General features: G+C 41.9%; 1 protein-coding gene across 1 annotated transcript in view; it reads right to left on the reverse strand.

Moving 5' to 3' along the window:
- Positions 1-12092: 12092 nt before the first annotated feature.
- The window catches only part of LRP5 (LDL receptor related protein 5), a 141974-nt gene continuing 130750 nt past the window's right edge, over positions 12093-23316 (reverse strand). The window contains exons 21-23 of the mRNA XM_048307064.1: positions 22538-22677; positions 19506-19603; positions 12093-19004 (exon numbers count right to left, since the gene is read on the reverse strand). Coding sequence (XP_048163021.1) covers positions 18743-19004; positions 19506-19603; positions 22538-22677 — 500 coding nt within the window. The 3' untranslated portion in view covers positions 12093-18742. The remainder of the gene's footprint in view (positions 19005-19505; positions 19604-22537; positions 22678-23316) is intronic.

Consider the following 23316-nt stretch of genomic DNA (forward strand, 5'->3'; position numbering starts at 1 on the left):
TTTCCCCTCTGGCTATGCTTCAGAGGAAAACATACCCAAAGACTCTTGAGTTGTGAAGGAGTACAGTACCCGGGAAGTAGGCCTAGGATTTGGAATGCTGACTGAACTGAATTCCCTGGGGACTCAGGCCAAATATTACACAGCTTCTGCACCATGATTCAGATGTCACCTGTTTGGCCCTCTCAGAGCCCTCCCAGGGATTTTTTAATACCTTAAAGTTTACAGAGCAGCTGAGCAGGAGGATTGCAGGATTGCAATTTTAGACTTCAGTGTCTTAATCCTATTTCAAGCAATTAAATGCTTTTGATATAGATACTAGTACGACCGAGGAGAAAAGAGAGAAGCAAGCTGCTACACAAGTGGTTGAATACAGATCCTGGGAGAGAGAGTGTTCATTTTTCTTTTGCTTCATTAGATGTGCACTGGGTACTGGTTTTGTTACGTAGTTACCTATTAAAAAAATGTAACACTGTTCAGCAGCAGTGCTAATTACCAGCATAACCACATGACCACTCTGGTCTAATGATAGTCCTAAACCCATGTTATCTTTTAATAGCTAAACCGATTAAACTAGCACTGAGGAAAAACAAGTTAGAGAATTTACCTTCATGGTACTTCTCTTAGGAAAATTAAGGTGCTTTTCAAGCGTGCAAAGTGCATATATTGTGTCATTTCCCAACTGGCCATGATACAGCTGCCTAGTAACTACTGAGTTTCTGTGAAATGGTAGCAGGGGACCAAAAGAGATGATAGAAACAGGCTGGATTACCCAGGCAAACTTGTGAAAGTCATTTAATCAGGTGCATGTCACAAGCAGCAGTTGCAGGTTATTTTTGCTTTAAGCTTTTCCTTTCTCTTCTCTTTCTTCCCCTTCAACTCCACCACAGAAAAGGGTGTGTCATTCCCCCAAACTGATGAAGATGAAAACTGGTACATAGTTTAAGTACTGCGACTTTGAAATACAGACCCGAACTCTTGGTTTTAACCTATTGTTCCACTGGGTAGGAAGGAGCAAAGGAAGACATTTCCCTGTCTCAGTGCCGGAAAGGACCACTATGATCAGTTGGTCTATCATTTGAGAACTAAAATGACTGAATGAGCAAAGAAAAAACAAGGTGGAGAAATTACCTTCTCAGTACTTCAAGGAAAATGAAGATGCTTTATCTCGGTCCCATCCTCTTCCTATCTGTCCTGACCTGCTGCCCTCATGGTACGGAACATGTATGCAAAGATGAGGAGTGCCTATCAAAGGGATTAGGCTCCAAAAAATCTAAGTGACTGCAATTAACTCTGCAGGCAGTTCCCATCTCTAAGGTAGGAAATGCCTTGCAGAGACCTCATGACCCACTTGGCAATGCTATTTAACCCTTTTTAAATTAGGAAAGTGGCACAGGCACACTAAGAATGCCATATCCAGGCTGAACAGAGCTTGAGCTAACTTCAGGATTGGTTAAGACAGATGCCACAATGCAAGGGTAGTTCTCCAGGCCCTGCTTGAGACCAAGTATCTCCAAACTCAATCGATCTCACTAAGGACTTGACTGTAGCAAATATGTAACATGCCCTCAGTCCTCCTCCAAGTCTGGATTTTAGGCAGCTGATTTAATTCCTTATGTTTGAGGATTCCAACTGACAGCTTCTCTCCAAAGAATAATTTCACTGTTGGTGTAAAAGAAATAAGACATGAATGAATAAGAGTTTTTAAACTGTGCTTGGAACAACCCTTACCAGAGAGCTCTGAAGAGTACCTGGTAACTTTTCTGTGATATCCCAAAACAGATAAACCCCACACCCATATGTTTTCCGCAGCATTCAAAATATTTCAGAAGTTTCTCATTAAAGCTTTTAAAAACCTATGAAAGTTAAGAAATATTCTGTTTTCTGAACAAATTATACAAAGTAATGAGTCCATTGTTTTTTCCTACCTGAAAGATGTTTTGCGTTACAGTGAGTCCACTAGCTTTCATCCTTTGGGGATAATGTGGAGTCAGGAGCGATCATTATATTTGCTGCTTTTATGTCTATCAGAATTTGTCCTCAATTTTATTCTTTTCTGAATAAATTAGAGGCTATAAGTACTGAATGACTCTAACCTGACCTGGCTGAAGAAATCCACCTAATTTCCTGTATCTCATCTCCTTCTTATCCTATCTGTCCTGACCTTCTTGCCCCCATAGCATGGGATTAGATTCCTGAAAAGCGTAGGTGACTGCAATTAACTCTTCACGTAATTTCACCATCTGAGGTAGGGAATGCCTTGCAGAGACCACCTGACCTGCTTCAGTGAAGCTGTGCAAACTTCTCATGTTAAGACAGACACAGGAACACTGAGGATCCCAACCTCAGAGGTATTTGAAAGTGTCCGTCTTCCAAGGACTCACAAAGGCATCAACAGGAGTTAGTACTTATCCTTGAGAGTCTAGGCCTAAATAATGTGCATAAGGCTGCTGAGAAAAACCTGGAACACCTGTCCAAGCCTTGCACATGGGTAATAAGAGAAATTCTGCTTTTATTGGGTATTTTTATTTCAATTTTTTCTTTCTCATTAGCCCCTCCTCTTATGTGATTGTATATACGTTTATGCAGGTAAAAATATATTTTTTAATTAGTCGTAATTAAAATCACTGTATGGTGTGTTAGAAGAGCTGTGTGTGTACTTGGAGGGTTTCTGTCAGGCTTCTAAGGCTCATTCCTTGCTGTATTACTTGGCTTTGTTTGTGCATTGATGTAGCGTAGATTTTCAAATCGCCCCCCGAGGCAGAAATAGGTGACCTACTTTTCAGGCCTGGACATCTGCTAATGTAGCCGTCCCTCCCTCTGTCGTTTAACCCCTCCTTTCCTCCTTCCCTTTCTGCAGAGCACGTGGTGTCTCCTAGCCCTTCCAGGGACCTGTGGCTGTCCTGCAGACTCCTTTAGGACCGTGGGGACTGCTCTGCAGCAACAGGCAGATAATCTAGGAGGCACAGCTGTAGCAGGACTGCACACACGGCATCAAAGAGGGTTGGAGTTCTGCCTCTGTGCTACAGAATGTCATGTCAATAGCATCCCAAAAGCCATCCACGCCCAGGTACCAGCGGAAAAGTCCCAGGACACCTCACCTCCTTCTCACAGCCACCCAACCACTTCAGGGCTTACCAAAAGTTATAGCATGTTATGATCTCTCCATTCAGAATTTTCCCTTTGACAGAGGCAGTGCTTCCTCCCAGAGGCCTCCTCTGTTATCACTGTTCTTATGAAGCAGATATTGGGTGTTGCCTTGTAATCCGCTTCAACAGCTGTTTGTGCTGTCCTGGCTAGACCTTTCCTTGCCCTGTCTTAGGAACTTTCAGCTAGAGGCAGTAGGGGTGTTTGCTTGCTCTGTGGCTTTTTTAGGCAGTGCCAGTTGCATGCTTTGGCTCTGGATGGTAGATGGTAATCTGCAAGGTTGTCCAGGTTCTGGCCTTGCTGGACCACAGCATTTGCAGATTTGCAGGTCAATAGAGACAAAGGATGTGAAAAAGACTGTGCTACTTAATGCCTTCTTTGCCTCAGTCTTTAATAGTAAGACCAGTTGCTCTCCAGGTACCCAACCCTCTGAGCTGGAAGACAGAGATGGGGAGCAAAACAAAACCCCATAATCCAGGAGAAAATGGTCAGTGACCTGCTACACATCTAGACGTACACATGTCTATAGGATCCACCCAAGGGCACCGAGGGAGCTGGTGGAAGAGTTTTCCAAGCCACTTCCAATTATTTGTCGGCTGTCCTGGTGAACCAGGGAGGTCCCAGCTGACTGAAGTCAGCAATTATAATGCCCATCTACAGGAAGGGTTGGAAGGAGGATCCCAGGAACTACAGACCTGTCCTGACCTTGCTGCCAGGGAAGGTCACAGAGCAGATTGTCTTGAGTGCCAGCATGTGGCACATACTGGACAACCAGGGGATCAGGCCCAGCCAGGATGGGTTTGGGAAAGGCATCTGCTGCTTGACCAACCTGATCTCCTTCTATGACCAGGTGACCCACTTAGTGGATGAGGGAAAGGCTATGGATGTTGTCTGCCTGGACTTTAGTAAAGCCTTTGACAGTGTTTTCCACAGCATTGTCCTGGAGAAACTGGGTGCTCAAGGCTTGGATGTATGCACTCTTTGCTCAGTAGAAAATTTGCTGGATGGCTGGGCCCAGACATGGTGGTGCCTGGAGTTAAATCCAGATGGTGGCTGTTCAGAGGTGGTGTTCCCCAAGGCTCAGTGTTGGGGCCAGTCCCGTTTAATGTCTTTATCAATGAGCCAGATGAGGGGATCATGTACCCTCAGTCAGTCCACAGATGACACCAAGCTGGGTGGGAGCATTGATCTCCTAGAAGGTAGGAAGGCTCTGCAGAGGAATCTGGACAGGCTGGATGGATGGGACAAAGCCAATGGTATGAGGTTCAAAGTGAAGTGTCAGGTCCTGCCCTTGGGTCATAATAAACCCATGTAATGCTACAGGCTGGGGGAAAAGTGGCTGAAAAGCTGTCAGGTAGAAAAGCACCTGGGGGTGCTGGTTGACAGCAGCTGAGCATGAGCCAGCAGTGCCCAGGTGGCCAAGAAAGCCAATGACATCCTGGCAGGACTACAGAAAGGATCTGTGTTTCTGTGTTTGGCACTGGTGAGGTCACCCCTTGAATCCCGAGTTCAGTTCCGGGCCCCTCACTCCAAGAAAAACATTGAGGTGCTGGAGTGAGTCCAGAGAAGGGCAACAGAGCTGGAGAGGCATCTGGAACACAAGTCTTACGAGGAGCAGCTGAGGGGGATGGGGTTGTTCAGACTGGAGAAAAGAAGGCTCAGGGGCATCATATCAATCTAGAGAGATTGTCACAAGGTGGGAGTTGATGTCTTCTCCCAAGTAACAGGACAAGAGGAAATTGCTTCAAGTTGCAACAGGGAAGGTTTAGGCTGAATGTTGGGAAAAATTTCTTTACTGAAAGAGTTGTCAGGCATTGGAACAAGCTGCCCAGGCAAGTGCTGGAATCGCCATCCCTGGAAGTGGTCAGAAGGCATGTGAATGCAGCAATTTGGGATAAGGTTTAGTTGTGAGCACAGTGGTTCTCTGCTAATGGTTAGAGTCTGTTACTCGTAGGTCATTTCCAGCCTTAATGGTTCTATGATTCTAAGAGTGCAGTGTTGCCAGGTGATTTTTGTACTGTGGCCAAGAGCAGCTTCTAACCTGTGGTACCCAGGACTTTTGACTGGTTTTGCAATGCAAATATATTTCCAGTTTGGTTAGTATATGCACTGGCTTTATTGACTATACATGTCTCCCTTCTGGCAAACAGCAGGTGGCATGTTTTGATCAAGAATATAATTGCTCTGTCTCACACTCTGGGGGGCAGGGGGAGATGCACAGTGATTGGAAAAAAATAATGCAGTAGTGATGCCCTTTCACTAATTTTTCATCTTAACTTAAAGCTGCCACCAAAAAGATCCATTTAAGCCTGTGGCATGGAGCAAAGCTCAAAGAAGCGACAGTACAGAAGTGATGAACAGGGGAATAAATCTAAATTTTCTATATGGGAAGTCTGGCTTGACTTGGGATATATGTAGGGGTTGATTTCAATTCGACAGAGTCAAGGATAGTTAGTTAATTCCTCAGGATTCCCAAGCACATGTAGAAATTATAAATCTGTATCTAGAGAGATATAATACACATAGCAATTTTTTATATATAACCTCCAAAAAGGGACAGTACAGAAGTGAGGGACAGGGAAGAAAATGTGTATATATATATGTGTATAGACAGATAACTATCTATTTTCAACAACACCAAAAGGCTCAGTTGTCAGAACTTTTCAACACCAAGCCAGAGAGGCAATGGCTGGATGTCCTTCTTTTTAGAAGTAAACAGCAAAACGCTCTCTTCTAGCCCAAAGGACCAGGACGTCTGTGGGCAGGTTGGGCACTGGCATATTTCTTGTTAGAGACAAGCAAAACAGTCTACATGAGAGAAATTATTTCTACCTGCTGTCGCACAGCACTCAGTCAGCAAACAGAAGTAGCTCCAAGTGTCTGCACTTACTCTGTGGTAGGCAAGAAGAAAAGAGGAAAATACAGACATGCTGATGATTCCCTTTACTGCACTGCTTCTTCCTGGTGATGCTAAATCATCCCTATGCCCTTGACACATGGAGGTGTCTCTGCAAACAAGTGCTGTAAGGACATTCTCTCTCTTTTTTTTCCCCCCCCCAAAAGATCATTTGCTGCCTCTGGGCATTTACCTTTTCCAGATTCTCATCTCAGGATTTCCATACCTTCCATGTTTCCCTCCGTAGAAGAAAATGAGGAGAGAGATAGATAGATTGATTAACTTGTTCGGAAAACCTGCATAAGTCTCATGATATTAATGCTGAAATCAGGCACCAAACAAACTGTTGCCTAGCAGAGATGATGCTTCCACCAGCAAAAAAGGGGGTTTACTGTTACAGATTTTCTAGGGCTGAGAAAAATTAGCAGTAGCAGCAAAATATTTATTGCCATGTAAATATTTCCATAGTAGGGCTTTATTATATAAAAAAAATCTCACTTTTAGGAAAGCTACACCCATCATCAGTGTTTCCTCTGTGAAATCTAATGCAGGGGTGGAGAGAGACTGGGTTAATTTCCCCTTGAAAAGGGAAGCTCTGGAGCTGTGTTTCCTTTGGGAAATGAAGTTTGGTGAGCAACTGTTCAGAGCAGATGACTGTGCCACCTTGTGGCTTTGCTTAGTACTAAGCTCTAAAGTATTTATGTGTATTTTAACATGGATATCTCCCCGTAAGTGTCAGATGTGACCAGGACAACCAGGGCAATGATTGTCCCCCTGTATTGGGTACTGGGGAGGCTGCATATAAATTGACAGGTTCCAAAAACCAGAAGTGGTTGACATGAAAATGTGTGGGTAGAACATGCCACTCCAGTTTAGGAAAAAGAAAATCACTAATCCATCTTCAAAAGATGTAATTCAAAGTGTTTGAAACAACCTCAAATGACCCAGAACATATGAAGGAAGTGAAAATTCCTTTGAAAATTACTGTCATTTACTGTTCTAGCCAGAAGAAAAAATAACCTTTTAGCAAATTTGGAAGAAAAGATACTGTTCCTTTGACATCTGCCCTTTCCCTTTTTTTTTTGTGAGCAAGCTAAAAAGCCATCCTATGCCTCTTCAGGTCTTTCTTCCCCAACCTTAACTGCAGTCACAGCAATGAAATCCAATTGTCTGTTGTAAGACTGAGGAGGTTTTGTCCCTACACCTGCTACTGTGTTTACAAGGCCTAATCTCTGAGAAATACTTCTGGAACAAAATTGAAGATGGGATTCTAAACGTTTCCTTGTTGACTGCATCTCTAGAAATCCAGCAGGATCTGGAAATAAACTAGACTCTTCAGGTGCTCAATTCACAAAATCCTTCGTTCTAGATGGAAGCAAAACACCAACTTATAAAATGAGACAAAATACAGTATCTTTCACAAGGCCCAATTTAGGACAGGATGCACATATTCCTCAATCTCATTCATCATCAGTTCCTAGTTTTTCAGGTCTGGTCCTCCAAGCAAGTAAAGGCAAGTGGGCTGCCATTCAGCCTAGCTTTCAGTTTAAATGTGCTACTTCATCCTGTACAGATACAGCAGTCAGCTTCCTACATTTTAGATTCTCAAACTTCCCTGAACCCTGTTTAATTCTTCCTGAGTTTGTTCACATACAGCATTCACCCCCAGGTAACACTGTTCCCCAGGAACTGGGTGTAACAAACAGGTCTCTGACCACTTGCTTACCTTGCCTCTAACTTCAGACTTCAGTATTTCACGGATACACCAGCCACATCTGCAGAGGAAAGGGGTAAGAATGAGGACTAAAACCCATGAAATACTCACATACCTGCCAGCCTGCCAGGATTCCTTATTAATTTTCCTGTAAGGGTTAGGCTTAATATTCAGGTTGAGAAATGTAAAACACCGGGGCTTCAGTTTATTGCTGGGTCCTGTAGCATATCAGGAGTTAACAAAAAAGACTGGGAACTGCATGGGAAGCACCTTTTTTTGGTGCTTGCTTTTTTTTTTTTTTTTGGGGGGGGGGGGTTTGGGTTTTTTTTTTTGTTTTTTTGTTTTTTTTTTGTTTTTGGTTTTTTTTTGGGTTTTTTTTTTTTTTTTTTGGTTAAGATCAGTTCTCAGCATTTAAGTAAGTATAAGACCAGGGAAACGAAAGTTTTGAGAGACCAGATGCTTGCCACTATCAGCCAGCACTCTTCCTGGCTCCAGGATCCTACCAAATCAAGCAATAGGTTTCACATTTCAGTCTCTAAACCTTATCATTTCCCTGGATTTATAGGCAAAGGATAGGCAGCTGCTGTGCAAGGGAAGCCGAGGGCACCTGTCCTGGTCCCAGCCCAGATCAGTGAGAGGGGGCATAGCCAAGACCCAAATTCCACCTTAAGTCATAGCCAGGGATGGGGAAAAGGGACTTTTCCCTCACTTCTAAGAATAAAGGGTTTCTTTTCCAGTCAGGGAAAAGTGTGGCAGGCAGAGGGAAGCCTTCCACCATTGGTTGTCACTATCTCAGGTTTGGCGGGCATTGTGCATGTAAATCACCCTCTCTTTGTACACTTTTGTACACTTTTGTTACTGGTATTGTTGCTGTCTTGGTGGGAGCACTGAATTGTACCATTTCCAAACAAGGACAGCACCTCAGTTCATGAGCTCTCACCTACCTGAGCATTTCTGTCTACTCTGGATCCAGGGAATCTAACTACTGAACACTTGCCACTCTATTGTTCCCAGTACCTGGGCTTTTGGTACAACAACCTACAATAGGAAAGAGAAGCTAAGGAGGTTGACCCTTCCCAATGCTGCAGGCATTGGATAGTGTGGGAATTGTCAAACTTTTGAAGCCTGATGCCCAAATTCTATTCTCCTTTTTAGTGACTGCCTATGTACAATGCCTACAGTAAAATGAGCATAAGCACTAAATCTGTTTCCTTACAACCTAGAAGGAATTCAGATTGCTATGAGAGAAATTGTCTAAGAATTAAGTCCTAGTTAAACCTGTAACAATAGCCTGATAAGCCAAATTAAAATACAATGGAAAGCGTTGCCCCTGTTCTCACGAGTCTTTCTTATACCTTCTAGGCCATGCAAAGTTCAGCAACAAACATCACTCCCTAAGTAATAGATTGTCAAAGCTGTTGCCATCCCTTAAATCAGATTTATTGCCAAAGTAGCTCTGCCTTTGGGAAACTGTAACAGAAGGCATTAACCTCAATTAGGGCAAGCCCAGATCCTGTCTTTGCAGGCTGTCCAGAATATATGTAAACTGTTGATATTTTTCTATCCCAAAAACCACCTGAGTTTCAAGTCTACTTAGTATTCCTGTTAATTACAGACAAGAGACCAGTCTCTAATTGCAAGAGGAAATTCAAGACCTTATCCTGCCCTTGCTGTGCCTCTTCCAGCTGTTGTGTTCTGTGAGGAATCCATCAAAACCCAAACTGGGCAGACTCAAGCAAATTTCTTGTCCTAATCTTCACTGTAGCTATGATCTTAGCCAGCTGATCTGGCAATACCCCTTGCAGTTACAATCTTTGCCTCATTTCTGCAATATATTCAGGGTCCAGCAATTAGCCTGGCTGATCAAGCCTCCATTTCTCAAATGCTGCCTTTGTCTCAGTCTTAATTATAGACAGGTGCCTTTTTGTGATGCCTAAAACCACAACAGCATTGGTTCCTGTGCACACCAACCCTCTTTCTATCGGTGCTTTCTAAACAGATTCCAGCAACCACCGGCCCTCCTCAGTGGAAGGTTGTGTGTAGCTCTGTGCTGTCAGCAGGGATGTGAGCAGCCTGCTGCACTGCTGCTCCTGCAGAAACCACAGAGCATGCACTGCCTTCCCTCCACCCTGCTCTCCACAGCACCATGCATAGTACAAGCCTCAAGGACTGCCCCACCATTCCCTGGCCATTCACTGAAAGGACAACCTGTACTGAACCCCTCAGAGCACAAGTGGGTGAAAAGCAAACATATCTAGGCAATACCTGTCCTAAAATGTGTTAGTTTCACGTGAACTCCTCCCCATAACTCCATGTGGGCTTTTTGGCAGCGTGTGGGCACAGTTAGTTCACTGTATTGGGTCTGCCTGACATGGAGTTAATTTTCCCCAGATCAGCTCTCATGGTGCTGTGCTTTGCATTGTTGGTAACACCCCGGTGTTTTGGCTACTGCTGAGGAGCACTCCCACAGCACCACTGCTGTCTCTCCAGCATTAACCCCTCAGCAGTAAGTCAGGGGGTGGGCAGGATCTTGGGAGGGGGCATCCCCCACACTGACCAAAGGGATATATTCCATGTGATATGATGTCTGCTCAGCAATAAAAGCTAGGAGAAAGGAGGAGAAAGGAAGGACGTTAGTTATTTATGATATTTTTTCTTTTGGAACAGCCACCATGTGTACATAAGCTTTGAGGCTGCCATAAAGCATGGAAGGAGGTCCATAGAGCTGAATAGGTTAGGTCCAGGCTGTTCTTGAGCGCAGCTGTGAGCCACCCATGCTGTGGCAGAATGCATTTCAACCACTTTAGCCACTTCCTAGCACATCCGGACACAGTTATTCAGTTCAATCCTCAGTGATGCTGCACAAAATCAGCCAAACACCTTGCTCTGCCCTGCCATGGAGAGTAACAGCTGGGGCAATTTCATAAAAGATCAGGACCAGTGGATTTGGAATTAGGCACCCTTCCCTGTGACCACAGGTTCCGTCCTGGGAATGTATTCAGATTCCATTCAGACAAATGACATATCGGAGTTTTACTTCCCAATTAACACATTAAGAAATCTGTAAGCTGTGGGAGTGTAAGGCTACAAAGATCCAGACAGCTGAGCAAGCTTTTCTGGAGCAAAAAGAAAATACTGTGTCCTCTGGTTTCAAAAAACATCTGGGATTAAGGCAACTCGAGGAGTAGGAATGCTAAGTATGCTATGCAGAAATCTGTGTTCTTATGTGGGATACATATATCAGACACCTCCCTGCAACCAGCCTGTGTCAGACAGAGTCCACTCCAAGAGGACCTTGTGCATCTTCTCAGGAGAGAAAGCCTAGCTATAGCCAGGAGCTCCAGAAAGAAGAGTGGGGCTGTTCTGCTTCATGCCATATGTAATCCCAAAAATCTTTCTGTACTTCTGGATAATTCGGTCCAACTTTTCTAAGACAATAGGATAATGGAAGGCCTGTTCCAGGTTGAGCACAGCACCAGAAGTTCAGATTCATCATTTTCCTTCAAGATACAAATCCATCCTAATCACAGTGATGGTATAAATCACTAGGTCTAGGCAGTCATCATATGGCCTCTCCAGGGTCCATTTATGTTAAGCATTATTAGCAAGGATAATGTGGCTAAGAGGAAAAAATCTTTTGACATTTTCTGGTTCAGTAAAATACAAAACCTGGAAGAACTTTGTAGGAAACAAGCAGGTCTCTGAATGTGTATGTTCTATTTTTTCTCTAACCTGGAATAATCAGAAGAAACAGAACTGGACTTCACCAGGTCTGCTGATGACTGCTCAGGAAGGCTTCAGTCTGAGTCTCATCTCACCAGCAAGCCGGAGAAAGGATATCTCCACTAAAAATAATTTTTGACTTCTAGGTTAAATCTCACAAATCAGAAACCACCAATATTGACTGCACAAATCAAGACAAAACTAGACTCAATGGAACTAGTTTTCAAGTACGTTCACCACAAAAAGAAGAAGCCAGTATTTAAAAAATTTACTTTGACATCCTATGGCATCCATTTAAAAGATATCATACAATTAAAAAAGAAATACAGATCAGATCTGGCCTAGTCAAAACACTTGAGATAGTTCCTATGGAGTGTAACAATTTTTGTAAGGTCATGAAGCTGACAAACTTGTGGTAAGTTCTATAGCTAACAACTCTAATTCTAAAGATGATTGGCTTTCCAGCTCTCGCTGTTGTTGTACATTTTAAAATTAAAACCAAGGAGACAGTACTATCCTTATCTTAAATAGTATCTACAACAGTTGTGATACTGGCTGGTTGTCTCTACTGAAGGTGATGAAACAGCTTTGCTCATAAAATGGCTGCTAAGCAAATCTTTTTAAAGCATTTATTATAAACCAAAATCCACATAATCTATAGTACAAAAGCAGAGTCTGTTATCTGTACAAATATTTATACAAAATACCAGTTACTTCAAACAAGCCTTTGGTTTTGTTAACGTAAAGAAACATCGCAGTTTCATGACCAGAAAATTGTTAACGTGCAATGGTCTGAAGTGATGACAGCCCCAAAGAAGATTTTTTTACCACAGTATTACCAAGTCATTTATGTGCTAGAAGGCCATGCTTGGACAAATAATTGATCAAGACTTTCTGTAACACAATAAAGATTTTGTGGCTCTAATGAAAATTGTGACGTGCTGAAAACAGCACTCATTTAATCCCCAAACATGTAAGTATCAGTTACTGGCATTTTTTTTTTTTAATGCTACGTATTTTTGACAGGGATCGGGATGTCTGTTGAAATAGATATGAATATATAAATCAAAGTTAACTTGAAAGAATGCATTTGAGAGAAACTCCAATATATTACAAATTCAAAACATGCATGCTCTAAAAAAACTCCAAAATTGTATGCTTTCAGTTAGTTCCACAACTTGTGGCTGTATGTATTTTAACTGAAGAGAACCCTAACAATAATACAAAGCATTGTTAAAACCAGCGGAGTAAAATCTACATTTTTTCCCCCCAGTTTATATGTTAATCTGTTTAAAATACACAAGGCACTGAAGTATTGGGTTTGGTTGTCTTTTGAGGTAACAAATACTACAAAATGATACACATATAAAGCTGTAATTATTAGGCTGTTTGCAGAATACACAATTTAATATAAATATAAAAAGATTATGTGTGGGTTATATCATAAAAATTCTTGGTACTCTTTGTATATTCCTGTACATTTACAATAGCAGCAATTGCGATACAAGTAGGTGAGTAGGAAAGTGGTCTGGATTAGAGTTGTGTTTATGATACCCCCCAAATTTCACACAGCCATCCTCCCACTTTCAACAGCTTTTGTTTTACCTCCACAGGCTGATGAATTCCATGTACAACTATTTACAGGCTGCAGGGTCTCTGTACAAATCAAACGGGAATACCACTCCCTTTGTTAAATGCAGCCACCCCAGGAGTGCTGTCACTAAGAGTGGCCTCATTCTTATTTACAGAAAGGTGCATCAGTGGGAGCACTCGCTTTCCAGAGGTGTCAATGTTGCTGAATTAGTCTGTCACTGGAGCCGTCAAACTTGCTTTTCTCCTCTGACAAGTCCTTCTAAGCACATTCTCTGCATGTATTTTGTAAATATAAACCAACCTGTTTAGGAATTGCCATGGTGATCTTCTATCCACCAGGATTCTGTGCTGGCTGGTGAGGACCTAGCCCTGACTCCAGAGGTGGGCAGCAACAAGGGCTGTGGTTCATGCTGGGAACAGCCAGCATGTGGCAGCTTGTCATAGGTGGCTGGGAGCACTGTCAGCATGTCAGGACATGGAATTTTGAAGGATTTTGTTGTGGAATACAGAAGACATATCAGACTGGTTTCCATCATTCCTATCAGCAGGCTTAACATTGATTTAAAATTAATTTTTCCTTCTTTTTTTTGTTTTCTTAAAGGGAGTATGATTCTACATGAAAATAGCCCACAGCATAGCTGGCCAACCTCAAAATAAACAAAGAAAAACACCCTTTAGAAAATCTAGAGTAAGTGTTCTCAGGAAGGAGAGGTAGAAGACCTAACAGGATTGAAAATATCTATGCGTATTAAGTATTTCTTTTAATGTGTATTAAATACCTTAAGCTGTTTAGCTAAACTTACCGCTGCTGTAGAAAGGGGGTTTTATATATAATGATGATCAGAAAGTGTTGCAGTACCTAAGGGAACAGCAGCAGAAACAGCAGACACCTCTCAGAGTTTTGGATTCAGTCTTCTATGAATCTCTTATAGACAAGCCAAATTTACAAGGAGGGCTGTAGTCATAATTCATAACTGAGTCACAACACACAACAACCACCAAATGACTGAGCTGTAAACAGTTATCTTTGACTGTGGCTTGTCTAAGGCTCTGTCCACGCATGGACATTTATAAAATGTCCTTCGGCACTGTAACAGCAAATACATTACCTCTAATTCAGGGCTCTGTGCCAGGCAGTCGTGTGTGTTATTAATTATTGGGAACATGCCTGCCTTCTGTTTTCATTTCCTGACATTAATGGATATCGTCTGTAGTACAATCGTAAGCACAGCTACTCATTTGGACTGACTCAACACAAACCCCAACAAAATGACTGAAGAGATCTCCTTCCAAAAATGCTTGAAGCCAACAGGACACACAACTATTGTGATGTTTAACTGAGCACACTTGTGAAGTAGCACAACATGCTGGAGAGGCTCTGAGAAAGGGCAGCACAAGAGTCCTCCCCAGCAAAGGGATCTGACCCTGCAGGCAATGGAGGAAGGACATCACCAGCTCTTACGTGAGTGCTCCTGCTTCCAAATCCTTTTTCACCGCTGTGCACAGAGCATCAGAATGTCAAAAGCCCCAGAATCCAAGAGGCACCAGTTGGCATAAAAATGGGGAGAACATGAGTCCTAGACCGTGCACATGATGTTCTAGATACCCCGTGGAAAATAGATCTGGGGTAAACAAGCCTGGAGAATTCCAGAAAGCCCATCCTAGGTGTGTAAAACAGGTATTGAGGGAACAGACCGTTTTGTTGTTACTTTGAAAAGAATCAGAACTGTTAGGGAAGTGCCTGTACCTTTGCAAACTACAGAAATGAAGGCTTATTACTGAAAATCAATTTCATTATTCCAAAAGAATTTTTTTCCCCACTCACTTCTGCCTTCCTCTTTAAAATATGTTGATAATGGCATTAGCTCATTTTTAGACACAGCATTTTGTACTATAACACTATCCTGAAGAAATTATTATTTGTCATACATACAGATTTAGCTTAATCTTAGCCTAAGTGCTCTCTAGTGATCTGTCCAGACAGAAGAAATCTGAGTAAGAAATCTAAGTAAGACAGCTGGGATAGTGCTCATGAAGTTTCCTCAGACTCATCCAGAACAAATTCACTACCTCTACTGCAAATTTAAAGGTGCAGTGGCTATTGACCAGTCTAGCTGAAGTCAAACTGTAATTTGCACAAAACTGTTCCTTGAAATGGAAGAATCCTTGACTGTCGAAGATGATTACTTGTCCATTTACCTTACAGCCTCACACTGCTGCTACATCCGCCCTGCAGATGGGACAAATTCCACAGAAGGGAAGACCCAAGTGGCTGCTTTCATGACAGCACTGCAGGACAGGTAAGCTGCTCTCTGCTGGGACATCTGTCCTTTAAATCTAACACAGAATCAACCATAGCATTTGCCCATTACTGGCTACTGTCCAGACACCACTCCTTGTTCCACCCTGAGTTGTTTCAAGTGCTAATATGCAGTCACAATGGGCTTGGAAAATAATGGTTGAAAACACTGATTCAAGTACTCATAAGCTCACACAGGTAGCTGAATCACATGTACCCCTCTGCAGTTCTTAGGGTAGAGCTCTTAAAATGTTTCAGTCAGCTTTCTCACAGAAGACTTCTGCATTATTAAAACTATGCTTAAGCCTCACCAAAATGCAACTTTCCCCCCCACATCTCCTATTCATCCCTGAACTGCCAGAATTGCTCATATGCATTCACTAATTCCCTGCAACTCTTTCTCTCATCCTTACCTAGAAGAAAATATGAATTTTCTGCGTTTTAGCCTGAAAGTTCACAGGATGGAAACCACTAAGAAAATAGTGGGGATATTCTGGAAAGAAGTAGTTCTTGTTGCTCAGATTTTCTTCCTGGTCTTTGCTAACACCAGGAGTGCAGTAATCCTTTTCAAGTATATAGCCTACAGTAATAAAAAAAGTAATATTTAGTATTTAAAGGTTAAGATGCCAAATTTGTATTCAATCTGTTTTTGGAAAAGGCTTTTAATGTCAGTAGTATGGAGCAGTGTGGGGCTTTGATTCTCATCACCAAACTTCCAGTGCCTCAGAGAAGGCAATTCCTCAGCAAACATCAACAGCAAGAGGCTATGAATATTCAACTGAAATAAAAATGTACACTTAATTCAGCCCATTCAGCAAGTGCTTCCTTCCTTCTGAAAACCCAAGCTCCAAAAGAATGTGATTCTTAAGATAGTTCAGTAAAAATGGTAATTTTCTTGGACTCAATTCCAATGTTTGTAATAGGATACAAATCTTCAAATGAAGTGGTCAGGATTCTTATAGTTGTAGCTCTTAAAAAAGATCAGTGGTTTAATGAAAAACAGTAAGCAATTCTGCATCCAGTGTCATCACAGGAATACAGGAAAATTAATGTGGTATGTCTCTAAGCTAGAACTGTGACATGAAACAACTAATGAATTCATTATAAACAGTGAATAGTTATCAAGCAGAAAATTACATATGATATGAAATTGGGCTACCAACTGCTGTAATGCAGAACAAATACTCTTTTATATGACTCATGTGGCACATAAAATATCCTGTGGCTGTATATTCCTAATTTAGTTACTTGAAACATGATCACATGAGAATTGCTTTCTTTCACCAAACCATCAGTTCAGAGATTGGGTAAGTAACTCCAAGAGTAACAAACTATGACCTTGCCCATCACAGCATATTACAAAATTGCTAATGTTCATAGGGGATGAGGAAAGAACCCATTCTTAAATTCCACTTCTGTACTTTTCTCTGTGAAAAATCATATTCTTTGTGCTTAATTTCTCAAGTGAAAATTTAGACATGAAGGTAGTAAAAGCTACTTTAGGAGTTTTAGTAACACACCAGGACAGCACAGCCCTTGAACTATGCAGACCAGAAGAACAGATCTGGACTGATAAATCTGAAAACACCAAGGGGATCAGAACACCATGGTCCCAGCACTTCCACCGCCACAACAAACACCTCTCTCCTGAAGCTGTAAGGTTCCTCTGACGTGCTCTCAAATAACTTGCTAAAAAGACCCAAAGCCAAGTACAATTTTAGTTCAAACAAGAAAAAAGTTTACATTGTTGCCATCAATATTAAAGCTGTTGAAGGCCCAACACATCTGTTATCGAGCAGCTGCAGAAACAGGTGCAAGTTTGCATATTCAGAACTTCCCTCAGATGTCCCAAGCAGGCCCTCCCATTATCATCACCAGTGCTGAATTTATAAAGTGCCATACAATACCCAATCCTTTTTGCTACAAAGAGCAATGAAAGCAAAAATTTGTCTTCTGAATTTGAAAGGGACTGATTCTAGCTCCCCCATTCCCCAAAGGTTCTTTTGGTAGGAGCTGGGAATACGAGCACTTTGCTGATCTTGATGTCCTGAGGTTACAGCAGTTTGTATGAGAGTTAATCATTTCTATATCAACATGCCTAGAAAAAAAAAGTATTTGTCTTTTCTTCCTCCTGTGCTCTTTCTTCTATTTCTAAATCTGAATTATGTGGCAAATTTTTATGAGATATGACTAAACTGATTTTTGATTTGAGCTATGCAGATACCATTTTTCTACAAACACCAGTTAAAACTCAAACAACTTTCCTCATTTGAATACAAGTGGCCACTTCATTCTGCTTTGGAAAATGAATATTAAAAGATGAAGCAATTCTCTGATCAAGTCAACATGGGTGAACATCTCAGAAACCAGGCACAGTGATTACAGGACTTTTGAGAAAAAGAAAACTAGCATTGGCTAGTTACAGCTTTGTCCCAGACAGTGACCAAAGCTTCACAAGGAAGGATGAAGGAGCTTGGCTGCACCACTATTAAAATGTAGTGAGTCTGACCAAATCTGCAATTTGTTGGGCATTTCTCTTAGCTTAAATACCACTTTAAACTTGACCCTTGCTCTCACCCACAGGTCAGTACAACTGCCTCTGCTACCATTCACCCAGTCAGGTGGGGAACTGGTTGGAACTAAACCAGGTTTTTTAGGACTGATCTTACTTAGCCTGAATCAGTTACAGAATTGGCCATGTGCAGAGTGGCACTAACATGAGGTAGGACATGATGCCTGTGGGTTTAGTTAAGCTGGAAGGCTTGGCCAAAAGAAGTGTTCTTTCAGTTCAATGCTAAGCAGATGGAGAGGAAGGTTTGAAATTCGGGTTTTGGCACTCAAGTTCTGCTGGGAAGCATTCAGCTCACTTACAAACTGGAGCATCTAAGGGTTGTGATCATGCACGTTTTCTTCCAGTGGTGGTGAAGGGATGATACTGACAATTGTATTTAAATGTGTTTTTCTTCTCTAGGAATAAGCCTGCATCTTTCTTTAGATGACTCCCCTTCCCACAAGCCACTTAGTTTTCTTGTCTCACATGAATAAAAAGAACTTCACTTCTTGCATGTAAAAAGGTGACTTAAAAATGCAGAAAGTTTCAACATTCCCTCTCCAAATCCTTTGGAGACTGAGTCAGTTACATGACTTCAAAAAGGCAAATATGGCACAAAAGAATGGAAATTAAGTTAAAAAAATCAATTTTATAAATATTCTTCCTCTGTACAATTTTTCACAGCCCCACCCCTCCCACCCATTTTTATTCACATTTAGTTTTGTTTAATTCCCACCCAGATTTATTTTTAAATCATAAAATATATATTTTAAATCTGTTCATATTTTAAAATATTTACAGGAAAAGTTCCTTCTGTTGAGGTCATGAAGAGTCTGTACAAGGAGAGGGTGGAGGGGGGTAGAGGTGAAAATAGCTTCGTTCAGTGGCAGGAGACGGAGGGCAACTTTCTTCTGCCGACATGTACTGACTGCGAGGTGTGGGTGGAGGGGGATAAGGGTCTGAGTCTGAATTTAAATCTATATAGTATTTGTTGGCCTTCCATCGACTCGTGGTATAGTCACTGTCACAGACATCTGTGCTGCATGGGGTTGTGGGTGGAGCTATCCCTCGTATAAGGTATGGCCTGCACAAAAACAATAAAAAAGAAAAAGCACATGCATTAGTTGCAATCTGGGGAAAAAGAAAGAAAAAAGAAAGAGATTGAACAGCTCTGTGTGGTCAGACAAGATACCTGCTCATTAATACTACACGAGCCTTAATGCAGGCTCTCAGAGAAATCCAACAAGAAGTACCTGAACTGTGATACATTTGAATGGCACAACTATCCTTAGCCAGCAGCACACTCTTCCAGCCCCTAACCTACCAGAGGAGACCACTATGACCATTTAGCCCAGTCACTAACAAATAGGTTGACTCCTTTAAGATAAGCTTAAGGAAATTAACAGAAAACACCAACCTCCTCTACACAGGATGCTCAGGGACTGTTACATAGAAATATAATGTACATAATTGGAACGGTCATTTATTAAGAGAGCAAAACATTTTTTAAATAAAGTCTGTACAAGATCCAAAACTAAAGGCAGATTAATAGAAGACTTGGCAAGCCTTTTTATCTGAACTGTACCTGTAAGATCTTGTGTTTGAAGGAATGTTTGAGGAATAAAACATCTCTGCGTTGTATAAGGAGCGATCGGTAGCTGGGGAAGGAGGTGGATTCAAAATCTAGAAACAACAGGAAAAAGAAGTGTGAAATTTTGGGTTAATTATCCAACTTTACTTAGTTTAAAAACAGTATTTATGGCTTCACCCTGTCATTCATCCTTATTCTAGTTTCCTCTCCTGGCTGCTTGGATGTGTTAATGCATTTTTAAAGATCACAGATGTTCATTACAAGACTTTACTTTAGACTTAGGTATTGTGCAGGCCTTCAAAGTTCTCAGTACAGGGAATTTTCTTCCTTGCCACACCTGTTATTATGCTGGAAGGCTGGAATAAAGCTGGAAAGGAGACCCAGTTTGGCTGAATCTGAGTGCACTTCCTTGGACATAAGGACTGATAGCATCCTCAGCAGATGCTAATGGGAAATAAAGTATGTTCCACTCCCAGACCCTAAACACATCCCCAGTCATTAGTAGGGTCAGGAAGCCAGGTTCTTTACTAATACAACCCCATCCTTCCCTGAATGCTTCATTTCACTCTTGTTCTATAAACATATCATTTTGGCACAGTTCACAATGCAAAAAGCCTATGAGCTAAAATATTTATAGCCTGCCTATGTGTGCATATAGACAGCATACACACATATGGCTCAGCTATAAGTGCTTATACACAGTTGCTGTAGCCTTCACACAAGGAAAAAAGCTTAGCGTGTTTCAAAATTATTCCGGATTCTTCCCCTAGCAGGAAGCTGAACCTCTGACACAGCCAGCAGGACATTGGCCTAAACCCAAGAAGAGCATTTAATCTCTTCCAGTGTGGAAAATTACACCATTGCTGTTGATTGAGCCTTGCTACTGATGTGAGCATCTTGTACACTGCCTGCCCTGGGCATTCAGCCAGTTCATGGTCCTGCCCCATTGACCATCCTTCCTCTGTCTCTGCTCTTCTCCCACAAAAACACTCTAAAATCAGTGGAGTGGAGATCATTGTTTGGCTCTTCACTGTGCAGCGTCCAGCAAAGCGATTCCTGGCCACTGAGTTGAGCTTACTATTACTAATGCTGACAAGCCCTGTACCCAAAATTGTGTGAAGGGAGACATGCTTGAATACCCCCCTTTGCCAGCTGTAGGGAATGATGAGTAACCTCCCCAAGAGGATCTCCCAGAAGTCTTCTTCCTCGGATGAGCACTGTATGCTACTTGTGGATTCACTCCTACTGATGCCCTGAGCTGCATCAATATCACTTCATGTTGAGATTAAATACAGCAAACAGTGTCAGCCAGGATGCCTCTGGCCAGGTTCTCAGGTATATAAACTGGCATAACTTCATTGACACTGATTCTTTCCCAGTCTCTATTCACTGGAGCATCTCTCAGTACCACTAAGATGTGTTACACAAACCAAAAAAGCCAAGACAACTTAGATGCTCAGATCTGTCCTTTTGATTATTAATATAAAGCTGGGTAATTAGCTACCAGGCAGAACTCACCAGAACATTGGGATTAAGCAGTAACTTTAATGTAACAAAGCCCTTGCAACAGCTTCCTTCTAAGTACCCATCATGCCTTTCATGAAGGAAATGCTGGTATCATCCCTGCAGGCCCTGGCTGACACAAAGTGTGGAAAAAAGAATTCCCAGCAACAGTCAGATTAACTTAGGCCAGAAGTCAAACGGAAGAGTTGATCTTTTGGCTGACATAGATCCCATAGAATCACACAGGCAGATCAGCTCTTGGGCTTCTTTTCTCTTTCAAGCTTTATTTAAGTAAGTGTTTTTTCTGTTCATCCTTTTTAGTGTGGTACTGACACATCAATCAGGTCTAGCATGAAATTGTTCAGCACACTACAGAGACACTGGTGAAGCAGGAGACAAGCTAAATTAGGAGGGCTGCTGAGTTCCAAACATCTGCTTCTTGACGGCTTCACAGAGAAGGCAATGCAAGAAGTAAGTACCCAATTTTACCTTACCAAGAGATAAGCTCACAAGCCTCTCTTTTCCATTTTTGCCCTTCTTAAAGGGAGAGAAAGCACCTTTGCAACTGGCCAAAACACTATGAATCAAAATGCCCACACAGAGCATAACAGCTTACATGTAAACACAAATGCATGTAAACCCACACAGCATGTGGGCTCCTGATTCAATACTGCACAAAAACCCCCTCTGCAGCTGGCAGATCAACTCTGGCAGCTTGTAGTGTGTACCTAAGGGCCAATGGATATATTGCTCAGAAGCATGATGGAAGAAAACTGTGTGCTCAGAAGCATGATGGAAAAAACTGAGTGCTTAGTCATGACAAAATATGCTGGCAAACAGGAACCTTCGTGTGTCTCTCCTGCGTATCCAGAGAGGACTCTTTCCATTCAGAATATTCATCTTGTAATTTGTGGAACTGTGACATGGGGACCAGAATTCTGTCAGTTTCCACACTTGAAAGTCAGAAATGGAGCTAAATTATAGCTGAAAAAATGCAACCAAAGTAACCTCTGCCTCACCCTGCTGTACCAGTGTTTTTCCCCCGTTCGTGCACTTGGTTTTCTGAATCAACAATCGGCACTTCATCTAAACAGCAAGTCAAGCTGATTTCATACACGTTTGCATTCCAGTCCTGTTTCGTCTTGTTTGCCTAATTATTCCATGTGTGCCTGCAGCATTAGGCAGTGCAAAATGTCACCGGGCCACTGCCATCAGAGTTTACACAGAACAAAGGAGGTGGCATCTCCAAGGGAAGAACAGAAGTAGCCAAGAACAAACCAGATGAGTACCACTCCGGTAACAAAACATTTTGGACATCATGGAGCACTGTATCATCCTGATGGACTACAACAAAGCCTCTTTGTGAAGTTCAGTGAGTGTCAAAATGGGCCTGCATATCATAAACAGTAACACCCAAGAGCTGTTAACAGTTGTTAACACCTACTTAAGTAAGCACAAAGTTTCACCCTTCTTTTCTTCAGAAGCAGGAGATAGTAACTCACTGGTGTATTTTCAAGACGTACCTGTGGGTAGAAAGTGGCTTTAGTGCTGGATGAGCTACTTGAAGATGCTCCAGTAACATGGTTTCTGTCATACAATGGGGCACCACTGCTTCCTCCCATGAGACTCATGGAGCTAATCATGGACTTTCCACAAGAGATGCCTGCATTGAAACAGAGGAAAACAAGGTTAGATAAACCACAATGTTATCCATCAATGCCAAACAGAAACCAGATCCCTACCTTTGCAAACCCATGCAGCGATAATGGTTGTCACACTTTAGGAAGAGTGCTTTATGTAAAAACTTCAGGATTACAAGGAACAGCACTTTTTGTAATGAAAACATCTCACCCTCAGACCACCTATTGTCTCACTGCAGCACTGAACTCCTCACAACCTACTATCAACTGCTGAGAAAGGAATCTTCACAACAGCTGACCCAAACTGTTCACCCAAATTAACTAAGAAATTTTCCAATTAAACAAACTTACTCATTTGCAAAAAAAGCAATATACAATGCCCAAGAAAAACAAGCTAGAGGCCTCCAAAGTTTCGATTTCCATCCCAAGAAATTAATTGCAAGTACATGAATAACTGCAAAACCCAATTACTTTTATTGAAAATAATCACAGCTAAAATTGAAAATCAGTGGAGACAAAAGGCAGGAAACCTGAGTTAGAGGAAAATGGAAGACATCATTCTCCAATCTGTTTTACTGCAAGATACTCTTAATCCAGACAATTCATTTTCAGCTTCTTCCTGTGACACTATTCAGTGCCAATGTAAGAGTTAAGTCTGGGAA

This window comes from Corvus hawaiiensis, chromosome 6 (genome assembly GCF_020740725.1).
Source record: "Corvus hawaiiensis isolate bCorHaw1 chromosome 6, bCorHaw1.pri.cur, whole genome shotgun sequence".
Classification (NCBI taxonomy): Eukaryota; Metazoa; Chordata; class Aves; order Passeriformes; family Corvidae; genus Corvus; species Corvus hawaiiensis.